Source organism: Neomonachus schauinslandi, chromosome 15 (assembly GCF_002201575.2).
Source record: "Neomonachus schauinslandi chromosome 15, ASM220157v2, whole genome shotgun sequence".
Classification (NCBI taxonomy): Eukaryota; Metazoa; Chordata; class Mammalia; order Carnivora; family Phocidae; genus Neomonachus; species Neomonachus schauinslandi.
Window position 1 is genome coordinate 3,072,990 of NC_058417.1, and position 18,856 is coordinate 3,091,845.

General features: G+C 51.3%; 1 protein-coding gene across 1 annotated transcript; it reads right to left on the reverse strand.

Moving 5' to 3' along the window:
• Positions 1–6,466: 6,466 nt before the first annotated feature.
• Positions 6,467–7,817, reverse strand: RNF222 (ring finger protein 222). Its single transcript, XM_021694793.1, has 2 exons — positions 7,800–7,817; positions 6,467–7,171 (listed from the first exon to the last, which is right to left on the reverse strand). The coding sequence occupies exon 2, from the start codon at positions 7,142–7,144 to the stop codon at positions 6,524–6,526; it is 621 nt and encodes a 206-aa protein (XP_021550468.1). The 5' UTR covers positions 7,145–7,171; positions 7,800–7,817; the 3' UTR covers positions 6,467–6,523.
• Between the last annotated feature and the right edge of the window lie 11,039 nt (positions 7,818–18,856).

An 18,856-nucleotide genomic window follows, 5' to 3' on the forward strand; every position in this document is an offset into this window, starting at 1 on the left:
TGCGCTCCCCTGCAAACGGATGCTGGGGCAGGCTGCGGGGGCGGGGGGTGAGCTCCTGCAGTTTGCCTGGCCGCGCACCTGGTGGGGGATCCTTTTCTGTCGAATGACTAAATGCATTGTCATTGAATGAATGATGCGGTGTCATACTAACGGAAGACACACATTTCATGATAATTCGTAAGATGTAGTGAGCTTGCTGAGTCCTGGGGGCACTCTTCTACTCACTTTACGTTGTTTACTCCTTTAATCCAAATAGCCTTGTGATACTTGGGCAGTATTATTGTTCCCATTATACAGATGGGGTTATTGAGCCACAGAGAAGTGAGAGGAACTCGTGCAAGTTAGGTAGAACACTTAGGTTATAGATGGACTCATGCAGGCTCTTCCCAGTCCCTTCCGTATATGGTCCCAATTTCTAGGTCTGCATTGGGTCAAGTCAAAGAGTGAGAAACCATGTCCTTGAGGAGCCAGAGTAAAGCCAGTAAATAACATGGGTTTTCATGATTTTAAAAAGTTGTGTTTTAAATATACTGTAAAGAGCCCTAGATTTCATTCTTTTTTTTATTTTTAAGATTTTATTTATTTATTTGATAGAGAGAGAGAGAGAGCGCGCACAAGCAGGGGGAGTGGCAGGCAGAGGGAGAAGCAGGCTCCCTGCTGAGCAGGGAGCCCGACATGGGGATCCATCCCAGGACCCTGGGATCATGACCTGAGCCAAAGTCAGACGCTTAGCCGACGGAGCCAAGCGTCTGACTGGCTCAGGTCATGATCCCGAGTCCCAGAACCAAGCCCCACATGGGGCTCCCTGCTCAAGGGGGAGTCGGCTTCTCCCTCTGCTCCTCACCCCGCTCGTGCTCTCTCTCTCAAATAAATAAATAAAATCTTTTAAAAATTCAGTGAGAATACCTCTACTGCAATTCTTTTTTTAAAAAATAAACTCTACACCCAACGTGGGGCTCAGACTAACAACCCTGAGATCAAGAGCCACATGCCCTAGGACTGAGTGGCCCTGGCTCCCCTGTAATTCTTTCCAACAAATGTTTATGCAGCATCTTTTGCAAGCTGTCCGGATCTAGACACTGGAGTTACAAAGTGAAATTGGTTAAAGCTTCTGCCTACCGGAAGCTCATTGTCTAAGAGGAGAGATAAGCAGTGAAACTGACAATCAGGGAACCCCCAGGAAAAGTGCTTGATGAGCCTTGCTCTTGGTGCTTCTTCTTCTTCTTCTTCTTCTTTTTTTTTTTTAGAGAGAGAGCTCAGGGGGAGAGGCAGAGGAAGAGGGAGGGAGAGAATTTTAAGCAGGCTCCATGCTGAGCCCATTGCTGGGCTCCATCTCATCACCCTGAGATCATGACCTGAGCCGAAACCAAGAGTTGGCCGCTCAACCAACGGAGCCACCCAGGCGCCCCGCCCTTGGTGCTTCTGTGCTGTAGGAATAAGAGAGAGCTCTGGGGTCAGGGAAGACTTCTGGGGTGAGATCACCCTTGGCCGAGTTTGGAAGAATATTACAATTAGCTCCATGAGGCAGCAGTGGGAATCGCTGGAGGGAAGTCTTGGAGGTGTGAAGCAGCTTGACGTGGTGGTGGCAGGAGCCAGGTCCTTGTGGCTGGAGAGAGGAGCCTTCAGGGAAAAGCCCACAGGGATCCGGGATGAGCTGAATCTGGGTTGCTGAAAGTTACAGGGAGCTGCTGAACGCTCCTGCCTTCCTACCTTGCCTTCCTTTGTGGTCTTCTCTCTTCTTGTTCTTGGGTTCCCCCAACCCCTCTTTTCTCTCTTTCTTTTTTTAAAATTTTATTTATTTAAGTAATCTCTACACCCAACGTGGGGCTCGAACTCACAACCCTGAGATCAAGAGTCAAGTGCTCTCCTGACTGAGCCAGCCAGGCACCTATTAACCCCCTCTTCTTCAGGGCTCCCCTATCCTCTCCTCTCTTCCCACAAAGGTCTTCTCTGTTCCCTCATCCTGCACATCATTCTCTGCTGTCACCCTTCCCTCCGGAGGCCTCCTTAGCTCCACACCCCCCCTCCCCCATGCAACACTGAGTAACTGAAATTAAACCTCCAGGCCACCATTTGGATGGCACAATCACTTTATATGGTGTGAAGATTGCCAGGGTACAAATTGTACACACAGATGCAAATTACGGGTAGCCTCGTTGTGGAGTCTGTTTACCTGCATAAAATGTCTCGGCTCCACCCCATGTGACCCTCTGGCCACCTAGCCTGGCTGCTCCATGTCTCTTCCGGACATGCCTCTTACATGATTTGAAAAAGGTCCTTTTAAACGGACTCTTTGGGGTTGTTTCGAGGCTGGTCTTTGTGAAGCCCTAAGACAAACCAACTATCCAGATTCCACACCTAAGTCCCTTGCACTCAACTTTTTTTCCTAGACACCAAACCATCCCATTTATTCCTTCCTTCCTGCTTGCTTGCCTTCGCTCAGGCATTCTTCAAATATTTCTCCAACTCTTACTCTTTACCAAATCCTAAGCCAGGCACTGCGATACAAAGATCAGTAAGATCTAGCCTCCCCTCAAGGAGCACAGTGTCCAGAAGGAAGAAATGGCCCTGTGAACAAATAGGCATAACAAAGTGTCCCTGGGAAGATGATGGGATGGGTCAATTCTGACTGAGGTTGGGCGTGGGGAAATCTTCACCGGTAACCGTTGAACTGCTTCTGGAAAGTTAGGGAGGAGTTTTCCAGGCAGAGAGCCACCCGAACCAAGGCCCAGAGGTCTGCACCAGCACCACCTATTGGATCTACCAAGAGTTTGTGTTGAGAATTAGTTTGTACCAGGTAAAAGGAGGATGAGGGAGGGTGAAGATGGGGCCAGATTGTTTTGTGCCACCATGGGGCACCTGGGTGGCTCACTTCGTTGGGCATCTGCCTTCAGCTCAGGTCTTGATCCCAGGATCCTGGGATTGAGCCCCGCATTGGGCTCCCTGCTCGGCGGGGAGTCTGCTTCTCCCTCTCCCTCTGCCTGCCACTCCCCCTGTTTGTGCTCTCTCTCTCTGACAAATAAATAAATAAATCTTTCTTTAAAAAAACGTTATTGTGAGGGGAGGTAGCAAAGTGTGTGTATGTGTGTGTGTGTGTGTGTAAGGGGGATGCCCTTGGACAAGGGGAGGAAGAGAAGAGGAACAGTTTACGTTTAATCCCAGGCATCCATCCATCTGTCTTATCTATCTCTTTATCTGATGGTATCTTCCTGTGGTGCCCTGACCTCAGGGGGGTTGCTTAAAGCAAAAGCTTTTACTTGACAAAGGAAAGGAAGGGTAGAGAAAAAATCAAAACAAGCACACTGAATGATCCGGCCCGAAGAAGTGCAGAGGAACTAAGAAACACTGAGTCAAATATTAAGCTTTTTACCTTCCTTCCTGGTGTGCCTGTTCAGCAGAAGATGTCACACCTCTAACCAGACAAACCAGCCCCACTGAGCCAGGAGCTGACACTCTCAGGCTGCAGGACAGGTAGTCGGGCAGCTCTCGAATGTTCTTGGGGCGAGAGCCTCATGGGGCAACAGGTATTACACTGAAGATATCTTTAGCATCTAATAGCATTTTTCTTTTTTTTTTTTTTAAAGATTTTATTTATTTATTTTGAGAGAGCGAGAATGAGAGAGAGTACATGAGAGGGGGGAGGGTCAGAGAGAGAAGCAGGCTCCTTGCCGAGCAGGGAGCCCGATGCGGGACTCGATCCCGGGACTCCAGGATCATGACCTGAGCCGAAGGCAGTCGCTTAACCAACTGAGCCACCCAGGCGCCCCTCTAATAGCATTTTTCAATTTGATTTTTTAAAAAGATTTTATTTATTTATTTGAGAGAGGAGCAAGAGAGCACAGAGGGAGAGCGAGAGGGAGACACCCCGCTAAGCAGGGAGCCTGATGTGGGACTCGATCCCAGGACCCTGAGATCAACACCTGAGTAGAAGGCAGACACTTAATCGACTGAGCCACCCAGGTGCCCCTTCAATTTAATTTTTGAACAAGTGTTTGCTTGTTTCAAAAAGTATCAAAAGGAAGGGCTCCTGGGTGGCTCAGTGGGTTAAGCACCTGCCTTTGGCTAGGGTCATGATTCCGGGGTCCTGGGATCGAGCTCCATTTTGGGCTCCCTGCTCAGTGGGAAGTCTGCTTCTTCCTCTCCCTCTGATCTCCCCACTAATGCTCTAGCAGTCTCTCTCTCTCTCTCTCTCTCTCTCAGATGAATTTTAAAAAAAAGTATCAAAGGGAAAGGGAAAATCACCCCTGTTCTGTTCCATCAGCCTCTCATCCCCTTGCCCAGTTAATTACTGTTATTAGTCTTTTGCATGATCTTCCCAATTTCTTGATGCATAAATAAGCACATAGGAACGTGAATTCTTATCCCCCCCCCTTCCACACTGTTCCACACCACGTTTATCCCATTGGCCACTGGAGACGTTCTATGGGGGTATACGCAAGTCTCTCTAGAGGATACATTTCTAGGACAGGACTTGCTGGGTCAAAGTGGAAATTTTGATAGCAATGGTCAAATTTCCCTTCCTAGGGGTTTTACCCATATATATCCTCACCACCTCACCTGCTTTCCCTCAGCTTTGGCAGCAGAGTGGGTTTTGAATCTTTCAGGGTTTGACAGGCTAATAGGTGAAAAATGGTATACCCGCAGAAATCTTAATTTGCCTTTCCTTCACAAGTGTGACTGCCTAAAATGTTTAAGACCCATTTGCATTTGTCTTTTCCTGTTGTCTCTTTCATCTAATGTGAATTATCTGGAATGTCAGAGCTCAGAGCTTCCCACATGCATTGGCAATGTCTCTGGAATCTTTGAGAAAATAGATACCTTTATTTAAAATATAGCCATTTGGCATCCTTTGAAAATAAAAGAAGTGCCATCTACAGGTCACTGCTGAACAATATGAAAACGCTACAGGTATTTTGAGGTTAAAACAGACTCATTAACATTTTTAGTCCTATAATAAATATGTTTCCCACGGATCCACCTGTATCCCTTCCCCCCCAAATAGCACCAATGCTCTTCTCTAGTCTTAAAAAGAGTATAAAGAAACCCGTAAGTTAAGTGTTTTAAATCAGCCCTCCCTGTGTCCCAAATATCCCCTGTAGGGTGGACCCCATTCCCAAGTGGTCCCCACATGGACACCACTCCGGGGATTTGGGAACCAGATAAGAGGCAGATCTTTCCCCACAGATAGCAAACTTTGCTGAGAGTGGTACAGTTTGTGGGGGGCTTAGCTGCTGGCACCTCTGCCGGGGGCGGGGGGAGAGCAACCACCTATTTGAGAGAGTAGCTGAACGTTTTTGTTGTTGTTGTTGTTTTTAATCCACAAATTAAGATTACGGGCCTTAATGAACAGAAAAACAGCTGTTGGCAAGTGACTTGCCCCACAGGCAAGACTCAGTCTGAGGCTTTCTGAGTGGATCTCCTTGCCGAGCCCCGGCACAGGCCAGGGTGGGGTCTGCAGGACCTGGGGTTCAGCATTTGTGGAAACCTTGGCATCCCTGACAAGTACAGCTATTTTCAGCCCCACCCATCCTCGCCCAGGCCAGCTGGGAAACTGGTCCAACTGGTGTGGCCTCTAATGAGTGGTTCGGTCATGAGGAGGAGGACCTGGACTGGGAGGGAGGCGGGAGTCCCCAGGGGTTAATTGTGCCCACATAGTTCTCCACTGACTCAAGTCTCAGCCATTGGGCTCCCCCCTCGCCCCCCTACGCCCCTCGCACTCCCAGCCTGCCTGTCCATCCTTGAGAACCCCAGGACTCAAGCTCTGGACCATTCCTTGGGCCTTGGGGAGACCTCTGGCTTTGTTTGTGGGCCACTTTGCTAGCCTCAGCCCCTGTTCCCCAGGTAGGCCCTTTTCTGTTACGTCCCCCAGAGATCCTGGGCCACAGCCTCTGAGATCAGCTTCTCTCCCAGCGAACACCTTCCAGGCTGGTGACTTGGGGGTGGGAAGGCATACGCTTGCCCAGCTGTGAGGCTCATGGATGGTTGCTGAGGTCCTGGGAAAGGTGCTTTTGGCCCCCGAGCCGCCCCTTTTATTGGCTCCTGAGAGCAAGCTAGAGAAGCCTGGGTGGGAATACTGACCTGGACGAGTCCGGCCGTTGGGCCCCCCTCCAGCCACAACGGAGCCCCACCTGGCTTCAGGTAGGTCACCTGGCAGATAGGGGACGGCGCCTCGGGGCTGGTGACCCCAACCCCACAGGAAGGGAGGACCACCCATCTTCCCACCTTCCTCAGTTCCAGCCCAGCGAAAGGGGAAGTATCTGCAGAGGATACCTCCTCCCCGAGGGGGCGGGACACAGCTGTTGCTTCCGAGGAGGGGAGGGCACCCCATTTTGCACCCTAGCCTGCAGCGTGGAGCTGGGGTTTGGCCCTGAGCTCAGCTCCAGCCGCAGAGATCGCCAGCCCCCAGCCACCCCGACCCGACTGGGTGGGGGGGGGGGGCGGAGCGGGAGGTGAGGCTGCCATCCAGGCCGCTGGCCCCGGGCCTCATCCCCCTCCCCCCCCCCAGCTCAGCGCAGGGCGGCGCTCAGGCCTGCTTCCTCACCAGCAGCACCCAGGGCAGGATGGCGGCCACCACGGCCACCACGGCGATGAGAGTGATGAGCAGCAGGGCCCGCGAGCGGCAGCAGAAGGCCCGGCCCGAGCTGGGGGCCGGCGAGGCCTCGGACAGCCCGGCCAGGCTGCGCCGGGGCAGCACGCTGTCCTGCTCCCCCAGGGGCATTCCGTGGCGGCTGATGATGAAGATCTGTGGCTCCCGGGCCAGGCCGGGCGGCAGGTCCAAGGGGAGCGGGGCGCCCTGGCTCGGGGCCGGCCTCCACACCTGCTGGACGGCGGCCAGGGGGTTCGTGTGGCCCAGGGCGTCGGGCGGGCCCACGGGCACGGCCAGGGTCTGCGAGCCGCGGTCCAGCACCGAGGGCCAGCGGGAGCTCTTCTTGCTGAGGAAGGTGACATAGCGGCAGATGGGGCAGACGATGGTCCTCGGCACCTGGCCGTCCACGCGGCTCGAGAGCAGGTACTTGACCAGGCAGTCGTGGCAGAACACGTGGCCGCAGCTCAGCGTGCGGCTGGCGCCGTCCAGGTCGCGGAGCTTCTCGTAGCACACGGGGCACTCGCTGCCCGAGCTGTCCTTGCTCTCCCCTTCGGACATGGCCACTATGCAAAGGCAGGGCCTTGGCTGCGGGAGGGAAGGGCACTCAGCCTCCTGGCCTTTCCCTCCTTCCCAACGCCCTCCCACACCTCCTGTCTCCTGCCCCCCTCTTTCATTTCCTCCCCTACTCCTCCCCAGGTGCCTCCCCGACTTACACCAAGACGGGGACCTAGGGCCCAGGCCCCTGAGGAGGAGATGAGGGGGCACGTCTGGAAGGGGGACTGGGAGACCGATAAGGAGAAACCCCAGCCCAGGGAGACTCTGGATCCAGGTGCATGAAATGTGCTGAAGGTGTAACCTGCCTAATAACTCACCTCAACCATGACATGCACACTGGGTGAGGTCACTACCTCACCTCTTCCTGCTTTGATGCCCAAAGTGAAGGCAGGAGGACCCAGTCCCCGCTCCGCGCCGCCCCCAGGGTGGGGGGAGGAAGCAGGCAGCTAAGCAGATGCTCCCCCAGACTCAGCCCTGTCTCCACTGTGGGTCTATACCCAGAGTGGTCATTTTCCAGGAGATCCTCTGCTTCTCTTCTAACTCCCCACTCAGGGATTGGCCGATCCATTGGATCATATCCAGCCATTGGATTGCGTTCCTCTGTGCTAAGCGTGGCCATAAAGCAATGACTGCTTTGAAAATAAAGCTCAGAACTTACACATCCAAATGCCTGCTGACCCTCTGTGCAGTCACGGCCGGGAGCTGTGGGCTCGCGCCTCCGCCTGCCACAGCTCACTCATTCTTCAAATTCTCACTGGGCTGCCTAAGGCAGCGAGAGAACCTTCTGATTAACCTTGGTAAAGGCAGATTTTCATCCTTCGAGGATATGTCTGGGATGCTGGAAGTGGCCGAAGTCACTGGGAGCCGAGCCTGGTGAGAAAGTCACTAAGTGAGTTTTAAACATTATCTGGGAGCAAACGAGTGACCCCAGAGATGTTCTCAGCAAGGGCAGAATTGTTGGATTAAGTCCACAGCTTCCCAAGATGTTGACTTTGAAGGCAGACACCAGCTTGGGAGGTCCAAGCGTCCTCACTTAAAAGTCCCCCGTATCACAACTGTGTAGCCTCAACTCCTCTAGATCAGCCTCTTTAGAAGGAACTGCGATCATGTGTCACTGATATTTTCTTCCATCAAGGATGTAGACAAAAGACACCTGAACACAAATAGAACTCTGTGTCAGCCCCCAGACCCAAGAGATGACCTAATGGGAACAGGATCAATTACCAGAAAAGACTATAGTTTCTCAAATCATAAGTCTTTTGGAATCTCTCTCCTCTCTTGGTGTAGTTCTAAATGCATTTTGCCAAGTTGAAAATGTCCCATAAGAAATAAGGAGCAAAAATACAGAAAGGTGGGGATAGGGGACCTGGGACCCTGGAGGCAGCATGAAAACCTTTTCAAGCTTTGGTCTCTGGGTGATCAATGTGGCCCCCCAGGCTGGGGGTGACGGTTTCAAGGGTTCAGACTCTGGAACTGAGTTGAAATCCTTGATAACGGCCATTATTGTCTCTAAAACCTCAGGCAAATTGTTTAACCTGAGCCTGTTCCCCATCTTAAGATGGGGTTAATAATATTGTCTTCTTCTCAGAGTTGTTCAGAGTATTTTTTTTTTTAAGATTTTAATTATTTATTTGACAGAGACAGCGAGCACGAGCAGGGGGAGGGGCAGAGGGAGAGGGACAAGCAGACTCCCCTTTGAGCAGGGAGCCTGAAGCAGGGTTCGATCCCAGGATCCTGGGATCATCATGACCTGAGCCAAAGGCAGATGCTTAACTGACTGAGCCATCCAGGTGCCCCTGGAGTTGTTCAAAGTATTAAGTGAGCTGATGTGAGTGAAGAGTCTGGCACACAGTATGTGCTCAACAAATGCTAGGTGTCATTGTTAAGGCCAGCCGAATCCTCTCCCCTCCTAGCATCTACCTTCCTCTCCTTCCTTCTCCTTCCCTGTTGTTCCTTATTATATAGATGACTAAAAAAAATAACACACACCCCTGACAGAGGGCAGCTCCCCTCAAATTAGAATAACTGTACAAGACGATGAAGATCTGCGGCTCCTCGGGCAGACTGGGCAACAGGTCCAAGGAGAGATTAGGTAAGTGATGGGCAATAGATAACAATTAAGATGGTGGTTCCAATGTTTCTGTCATTTCTGTTTTGTAACACACTTGCCAATGTCTAAACTAAACTGGGATTTTCTCAAGGATGACCGTGAATCTCTTAAGCCAACTGCTAACATATCTCCCTGATTTCACAGTGCCCCACGGGCATATGGCAGCAATTCCATCCATCCATCCATCCATCCATCCAATTGATCATCCATCCATCCATCCATCCATCCAGTTGATCATCCATCCATCCATCCATCCATCCATCCATCCATCCATCCAGTTGATCATCCATCCATCCATCCATCCATCCAATTGATCATCCATCCGTCCATCCATCCATCCATCCATCCAATTGCTCATCCATCCATCATCCATCCATCCATCCATCCATCCATCCATCCATCCATCCAATTATTCAACAAATAGTTATTGAGCTCCTGCTGTGTGCTAGGTACTGAGCTTTGGCATTGGAGATAAGTAGGATCAAGAAGGTCCTTCATGAAACTTTAGAGCCTAGGGGACACGCATAACTTTTTGAGAAAGATTTTTTTTTTTTAAAGGAGGAGTGGTGATTAGTAGCTGAAGTTGTTTGGGTAACTGAGAAGTAGGTATCAAGGTAGGCAAGAGAATTAAAGCAGATAGTTAAGAGAATGCTAGGGGAAGGAAGGACTTTTGAGGTCATTTAGTTAAATCTAGTTTTATAGGGGAGCAGACCCAGGTCCAGAGAAGGGGAAATGACTTGGTTGAGGTCACTTGGGAAGGTAACAGAGAGAAGAGAGATGGCAGAGAGAGAGGGAGAGAGGAGATTCCATAGATGACATAGAGAACATTAGTTGAGTTGTGAGAAGCTATTTAGCTGAGTCAGGATGCACTATCCTCCTTGGGATGAGCAGGGGAGGGGGGAGGAGAGCCTCTAATTTTGGAGGCTGAAGAAAAGTAAAAGGAATCCAGGTGTGCAGAAGACATCCCAGGTCCCCACTGGTGGCCTCCCTGGGTAATCCTTTCTTCTTCCTGTGCTTCGAGAGCAGCACCTCTCTCATGCCTAGACAGTGCCACCCTCCCCCACCTTCCACTCACCTCCCTCTCTCACCACCCTTTCTCACTTCCCTCTCTCACCTCCCTTTCTCACCTCCCTTTCTCGGTCTTTGCCAGCCCTCTCCCTCCTTGCGTCCCTCCCTTTCTCTTGATTCCATTTCATTCTTGATCCTTGAGTTCTTCTCATGGGCCTGCCTCTGTCTGGGGTGCTGGGGCCAGGCTGAGGGCAGCAGAAGAAATGCAAGGAACGTGCTCTGGCTTGGGCGCACTCTAGCTCAATTACAACGTGAGACATTATGTGCCGAAAGGCACCCCCACTGGTGCTTTAGGAGACTGTAGGAGAGGAGGCCTGGAAAGTCTTCCCAGGTGAGGTGGGACCAGTGTTGAGCTAATAATAAATAATTATAACAGCGACCATTTATTGAACACTAATTATGTGCTTGGCATGTTGCATCCCTTCCTCATGAAATCCTGACAACAACCCAGGGAGGTAGATATTATCCCCATTTTACAGATGAGGGAACTGAGGCTTGGGGCTTAAGTAACTTGTTCAAAGTCGCACGGCTGGGACAGGGGAGACCCAGGGAGCTAGGGACCACTGCCTCTAGCGAGGGTTTCGATGTGCCTCCACGGAGGGCGGTCCAGACCTTGGTCAAAGGAGAGCAGGATGCTGGAATAGGAGATCCAAGCCCTCACAGCTGTGCAGAAACACCGATTTGACAAACATCCACGGATGAAAATACCTTACGTGAGCTCCAGGATCCGGGTGGACATGTTAAATATGTACAGCTTACCTCGTCAAGTAGTTTGTAAAAAAACAAAAACAAAAAGGAATACGTGAAACTTGCTCCATCTTGGTCAAGTCTCTCCTTGACCAGATGTGACTCTAAACAGGGTTGTGACTCCAGCCACCTGTGAGGCCGGGGGGACGACCTCATGAAGTCCCAGTGGCCCCATTCACCCAGGGCAGCAGGCCACCGTGAGGACTGGCTGGGGGCTATCGTCAGCCCAGGCGATTCCCGCCTCCCTGCCTTGGGACAGCGAGCCCCTCGAGGCAGAAAGACACTTCTAGGCAGCTGGGCTTCCCTCCTGGATTCCCAAAGCAAGGCCCTACAGCTTCAGCTGTGACCACTCCCCTAGACAGCACATGAACACACACACACACACACACACCCCTATACCCCTGTGCCTCTCCGGTTTCAGTCCAGAACCTTGCCAAGCTCTGGCTGCACCCCGCTCCCTCCCCGCCCCCAGCCAGGTCCCCAGACTCACTTGGCTGGGACCAGGGAGAGCAGCATCCACCTCTCCACCCGTCCTCCGCGGAGCAGATCTGAGCCACCCACAGGTGCTGGGCAGACAGCACGTCTTCCTGCTGTTGTCACTTTGACAGCCGCCGCTGAGGCATTTCCTAATGACTGAGCTGGTCGGGAGGACAGTGAAGGGAAGTGAATGTCGCCCAACCCGTTTGAGGCCAGGAGGCTCTTGGCGTTGCCCAGGGGTTTGGCGGCAGCTGCTGGAGTCAGGTGATCTTGACGGGGATGCTCGGAGGGGAGCCCCCACTCTGAGTGGGAGCCCGGGGTGGGTCTCCCAATGGAGGCAGTGACCCAGGAGCCCTCTGACTGAGGCTTCCCACAGGTGGTCTCCCCGGTCCAACAGTAAGAAATGTATCCTCACGGTCCTTCACCCTCCGGGACCCATTTCAGTGATCCTCTCCCCCACTCCTGCCCCCCTGCAATGCACGGGTTGGAGGGGTCACATCAGCCTCAGTGAAGCTACGACACCCAACGTCGTATGCAAATATTTGGGTGATGTGTCCACGTGCATTTGCCATCCATCGAACACTCAGAGGGGCTCAAAGCTCCCAAAGACCAAACCCCATGGGGATAAAGAATGAGGCAGAGTAAAACCAACAAATTGGAAACACAAACCTGCCTGGAAAGAAATCCCTGACATCATGGGAAATAGGGGTAAGTTTCCAAACAGTCTGTAAAATATGATTCTATTTATGTAAATTATACAATTTTTTATAGAGAAAAATCTGGAATAAGACACATCAGACTTGATAGTAGTTATCTCTGGAGGGACTTTCTAACTTACACGTTTCTGTGATACTTGAATTTTCACCCTGGATGTGTGCTTCTTTTTTTTTTTATTTTTTAAAAAGATTTTATTTATTTATTCATTAGAGAGCGAGCGAGAGAGAAACAGCATGAGAGGGGAGAGGGTCAGAGGGAGAAGCAGGCTCCCCGCTGAGCTGGGAGCCCGATGTGAGACTCGATCCCAGGACTCCGGGATCGTGACCTGAGCCGAAGGCAGTCGCTTAACCAACTGAGCCACCCAGGCGCCCTTCTTTTTTTTTTTAATATATATTTTATTTATTTATTTGAGAGACAAAGAGAGAGCCTACACAAGTGGGGGGGGGCAGAGGAAGAGGGAGAAGCAGGCTCCCCGCTGAGCAGAGAGCCTGACGCGGGACTCGATCCCAGGACCCTGAGATCATGACATGAGCCGAAGGCAGTTGCTCAACGACTGAGCCACCCAGGCGTCCCTGTGTGCTTGTTTTGTGATCAGAAAAAAATAATCAAGAATAAGGCAGGAACAAAGAGGGGGATGGCAGAGGGACAATGGGAAACCATTTGAGGGATTCCCTCCCAGTTTTCTCAGGACTGGAGGGCCAGTTCTCAAGAAGTTGGCTTTCTTCTGGGGAAAAAAAAAAAAAAAAAAGGAGCTTCCTGGATCCAAGGCACAGTCAGGCATGAGTGTGACTCAATAGGGTGCCCCAGGATGGCCCCTCCTTGACCTGTCCCATCATGGCCTGGCTCCATGGGCACCCTGAGGCTGGTTGGGAAGGGCAGCCAAGGCAGTGCACCCAGCCACCTCTCCCAGGGACCTGGGCATGGCTGAATGCCAACTGTCATGACAGTCTCTCATGTTCTTTCCCCAGGAGCTGAAGGGGAGGAGTTCCAGGCAGTCCTGGATTTAGCAAATAGAAATGTGGACTGCCCGGGGGAAATTTGTGTTTCAGATAAATAACAAATACTTCTTCAAGTATAAGTATGCTCAGTCCAATATGTGGATCTTTACTTATACTAAAAAATTATTCGTTCTTTATCTAAAACTCAAATTTCACTGGGCATTTTATATTGTTCATTCTGCAACTCCAGTCTCAGAGGGCTCCCCAAATTTCCCTCCATCAGCACTTCAAAGGGCCATTCAGTAGCTTGGCTCCTGACTCTGCCTAGGGCTTTCGGGGGTTCCTGAAAAGGAGACTCAAATACTCCTCCTCCATGCCCTGGGTGTCCCTGAGGGAGGGGACTGATCCAGACTGGGCTGTCTTTAGACTAATGTGATGTGACCCTGAGGTAACGTTTAGTTCCCAAGGCCCCCAAATCTCTTCCACTGACCCCTGCCATGAAGCTTGGCTTTGAAGATTACTTTGAATGTATAGATATTTATGACCATAGTCTGCCATGGTTTTGCGTTCCAAAATAAGAATTCAACTTTAAAAATTATATATACATATGTAGGCATAAATATACGTGTGTACATGTGCAACACACACACCTGAGCGAGTAAATCTATCAGCCAGAAAATCCTTAGCTTTACTTTATCGGGTTGCTCTAGCCATCTTGCCCCTGAGAGAGTGGAACATAGGACTATTAAGTTTTGACAGGCAGAGGGGAATTAGCCATCAGGAAAGGTTGAGATCACAGGTCTATGAGCCGGAAGTATCTACACTATAGGATTTGATACTAGGGAGCTCTGGGAAATGAAGACCACTCACTGCATGAGCATTCATGCTTGCTCTGTGTTTATATAAAGAGAATGTGCCATGGACCTTTGGGTAAGTTACTTAATCCTTTGGTGCCTCAGTTGCTTCATCTGAAAAATGGGGATAATATTACCTACTCTATAGGATTGTGGCGGTTAAATGAATGGGTGCAAATAATGTGCCTGGAACCACGCCTCTTATATGTTAAGGTCTCCATCAATGTTACCTCCCACTATCATCATTGCCATCATCATAGCAAAAAGAGAAGCCTGAAGAGGGGCAAGACAACTTGAATGCCTCCCACTTCAAGGGGCCTGGCCAATCCGGTCCTCTCAATCTTGCCATCCCAATTCATAGTGTCCTGTCCTTCTCAGCAGAGAGGACAAATGGAGGCCAAAGGGTGGAAGGCTAGTTTTCAGCTCAGGGAGGGACAGGGCCAGTGACCTCTGCTCTGGTCAAGCCACCCTGGAGAGTTGTGTCTTGGTCTGGGGCCACATTGGGGGTGATGTTGCCAGGGGACTGAAGGGTGTTCTGGGGAGGAGCCCAGCTGGATTGCGGATGGGTCTGGAGACCACTGTGGCCCCATAAGACCTTCCTTGGAGAGACCTCTCTGAGGGTAGGGAGCTTCCAGACAAGGGTAGAATCCCAGCTGAGGCTGGCTGATTTGCTGAATGACTATAGGTATAGTTTGTGCGTGAGATGAATGGCTGGTCCAGGACAGAAGGTCTCCAATACCAGAATCACCTGGGGAACTGATTAAAGATACAGATTCCGAGGCCCTGCCTCAGAACATAGCAGGTCTTGGGAGGGGCCTAGGAAACTATAGTCTATATTAATGTTTTAATTGGATGGATCAATGAGTGGATAGATAGAATGTAAGGATAGTGCTTGTTATGGTGGGATCTGAGTATTGCATGTATGGGTTCTCTGTAAAATTCTTTGAACTTTGCTGTACGGTTGGAAATTATCATAATAAATGCTGGAAAAACTATTTAATTTCTTGAATAAGTAATACATTCAGATGATATTACTCAGCCTTCAACAAGAAGGACATTCTGACACACACTCCCACGCGGATCAATCTTGAGGACACGATGCTGAGCGAAGCCAGTCACAAAAGGACAAATACTGTAGGATTCCGTTTATATGAATTTCCTAGGATCGTCAGATGCACAGAGACCAAGTAGAATGGTGGTGGCCAGGGACGAGAGGAGGGGGAATGGAGTGCCATTTCTTAATGTGTCCAGAGCTTCAGTTTGGGAAGAAGAAAAATGTTCTGGAGATGGACAGTGGTTCCCCTCCCCTGCACCAGAGATGGACAATGGTTAAGATGGTACATTTTATGTCGTATTGGTTTTACCGCAATTCTTTTTTTTTTTTTTTAAGATTTTATTTATTTATTTGACAAAGAGAGAGAGAGCACACAAGTAGGCAGACAGGCAGAGGGAGAAGCAGGCTCTCTGCCGAGCAGGGAGCCCAATGTGGGGCTCAATCCCAGAACCCTGGGATCATGACCTGAGCCGAAGACAGACGCTTAACCGAGTGAGCCACCCAGGCGCCCTGTTTTACCACAATTCTTAGAAGAAGAGATAACCCCTGTCATTAGTGGTTATTCTTGTGCATCTTCTTTATCTTTATATCTACGCAAGCAAATACAGAAATTGCTTTGTATCCCTTCCCCACTTTTTTTTTTTTTTTTTTGCCAAAAGATAGCGCAGGGCGCGAACGCTTCTGCATGGTGCCTGTCTTACTCGAATCTACATGTCCATGATCATACATGTACAGTGTGTTTTTGGAATCCAAGTGTTTAGTAATTTCCCCGAGGAATGACTGGGACCCTCTGGCCTGGGAGATGGCTGGGGTCCTGGGCAGCTTGGAGATGTGCTCCTTCATCCAGGCTGGGTGGAGAAGGACTGGAAGCAGAGGTGGCTCTTTTCGACAGAGGTGATCCTCTGTCCCCATCATCCCCAAGGAAGTGGGAATCCCGCGGGTCCTGGCTCTCTTGCTCCCCTGGAGAGACCCCGGGTGTCCAGCAGCAGGGATGCCCCACGCTCTCTGCTACACCTTCTCTCCACCCGTTGTGGGGACGGGGTGGGGGGCATGAAGCAGGGGGCCACCCTAAGAGGATGGGGTCATTCCTGCCATTCAGAACCTTATGCCGGGGCCAACACTTTACTAAGAAAAGTAAAAGTGAGTCACCCCAAATATCAAAGGCCAAAAGGGATGGAGCAAACTTGGAGCCAGAAACTGCAGGCTGCGCCCCGAGGCCAAGGAGGGTGGAGCAGGCGGGGGAGGGGAAGGAAGAAGGTGATGAAGGTGAAGGCCAACCTGCACCAGGGCAGAGGCTCTTGGTCTTTCTAGCACTGCCATCCGAGGAAAGACACCTGACAATGGTCGTCCTCTGCTGCACATGCTCAGTGGGCACACCTGGATCACTGACCGGGGCCCGATCAGGGACACCGAGGGCTGCGTTTGGTGAGGAGACAGGAGGTCTTTGCGCTGAATGTCCATAGTCTGGCAGGGGAGGCTCGCTCCGTCCTGGGTCTGGGTGAGGCTGGGGCAGGGTGGAGGATGGGGGGGGCCAGCTGGCTGCGCCCCTGTGCATGCTCATGGTGGTTGCAATTGAATGATGCCCGTGGGCCAGGAGGTGGGAATCTCCTTGCCTTGCTTGAGTGTGTGTGTGTGTGTTTGTACAAATCTTTGACCCTCCTCCTGCTCTGCCTCCACTCATCAGCATCTTGATTGGCCCGAGGAATGTGGACAGATGGGAAAGCCTAGCCAAGGAGCGCAGAGAACCCCAAAAGTATGGAACAGAGGAGCCTCTGGTCCCCAGGGAAGCCCACGCAGAGACCAAGGCTTTAGTGATCCCTGAAGATGCCCTGCTCCCCTCCCCTGCACCAGCCAACAGAGTTCAGCCACATGGGGCTCCTCGGTGAGGCCACACCCCCCACCTTGCGGCCAGGGGAGGACCCAGAATGGGGTGCAGCCCCGATGGTCCCCTCACCCCTGTGCAACTGTCAGACCCTGGCCCTGCTTCGTGCCAGCCAGCTCTGGGACCTGCTTTGGGGTTTCAGTTCGTTCATGCTCCTGTACATTTCCTGGGCTCACTCCCTCCCCCCAAGGCTGCCCGGGCCTCTGAAATCTCGGTCTTCCCTGTTCCCTTTGTCCCACCTCCCTGGGCTCTCCCCATTTATTACATAGCCTTGGGCTGCTGGTAGTACAGGGAAAACCTCGGGCCTTTGAACAGAAAACAAAGATGCCCCTTGTCCTGTTGAAGGCAGCCCTGCCAGGGCACCAGGCTTGGTAGGCGGAATAAGGGCTACTTTGCATTCCCAGCTCCCCCGCTCGGCCCTCAGCCCCCTTAGCCCAGCTGCACCATGGTATGCAGCAGGCTCTGAGTGTTTTCACAGGTCTCTCCCCATCCCTCCCTCCCTCCCTCTCTCTGAGGACTTCCGTGGCTCCCCACTGCCCTCAGTGCAAAGCCCGCACTCAGCCAGCCCACAAGGCCCTCACTGCCCTCCCCTTGGCTGTCTCACACCATGCAGTGTGGCCACAAAGTGGCTTTCAGTTCAGATCCCTTGAAGGCTTTGGGGGCTCTGTGATCTTTTTCATGCTTTTTTTCCTTTCCAGTGTGAACATCTTTCTGCTTCATCACCTGCTGCTCCCACCTGCATCTCTCTCTTTTAAGACCCTAAAGGAGGGGGTGCTAGCTCATCTCCGTAGCCCAGGGGCCTGGTATCCTTTGAGCCCAATAAATCAACGTTTGTTAAATGAATAAATCTACCTTCACAAGCCTCGCTCAAGGGGGTGGGGCTGGGGGATGGGGCAGTGTGCCAGGCAAGTTCGGGAAACATGGTCATTCCAGTTTTTGCTCGACACTCCTTTGGAATCCACATGGAAGTTCACTCCTCAAAGTCATAATGGGCTGAGAACCTCCCATCTGGCTGGAGACAGGTGAATGAGCCTTCCGTGAGGGGTCAGCCTTACTTTAGCCACTGTTCCCAATGTTGTCTTTGAAAAAGCATGGTCTCAAGTAGGTTCTGCAGGAGGTGAGTCTGGGAAGGGGAGGGAAGATGGTCTGGGGATGAGGGAGAAAGGCCTTACTACCTAGTGGTTTGTCTTCAGTTGTTTTTTGCCATATCAAAGTGCCCCATATACCACTGCTTACTTGATTTGTCTTGAAAAAAGAAATAGAATCACATTTTAAACTTAAATATTGACTCTTGCCTCCTAAGCACCCATACCTGTGAAATCACACTTCTGATAACCTAATTATCCTTTTTTTTTTGAAAAAAAAATTTTGGGGGGCGCTTGGGTGGGTCAGTCGTTAAGCATCTGCCTTCGGCTCAGGTCATGATCCCAGGGTCCTGCGATCGAGCCCCGCATCAGGCTCCCTGCTCAGCGGGAAGCCTGCTTCTCCCTCTCCCACTCCCCCTGCTTGTGTTCCCTCTCTCACTGTGTCTCTGTCAAATAAATAAATAAAATCTTAAAAAAAAAAATTTTTTTTTTTTTTTAAAGAGTCGCACGCTCCACCGACTGAGCCAGCCAGGCGCCCCTAATCATATTTTTAAGAAACAGCACATTTAATACCTACTGTTGAGTGGGGGAAAAAAAAACAAACAAAAAACCCACAAGGTTCTCCTTGTATACCGCCTGAAGTCGTGCACACAGACCTAGACGCCCTGAGCTGGGACACGGGAATGAGGGATGGTGGCCTGGGGGGGGGGGGGGGGGGGGAGGAGACAGAGGCCTGGGATCTCAGAACAGGAAAGAGGCCACCTCAGGCTGAGCCCAAGGCTG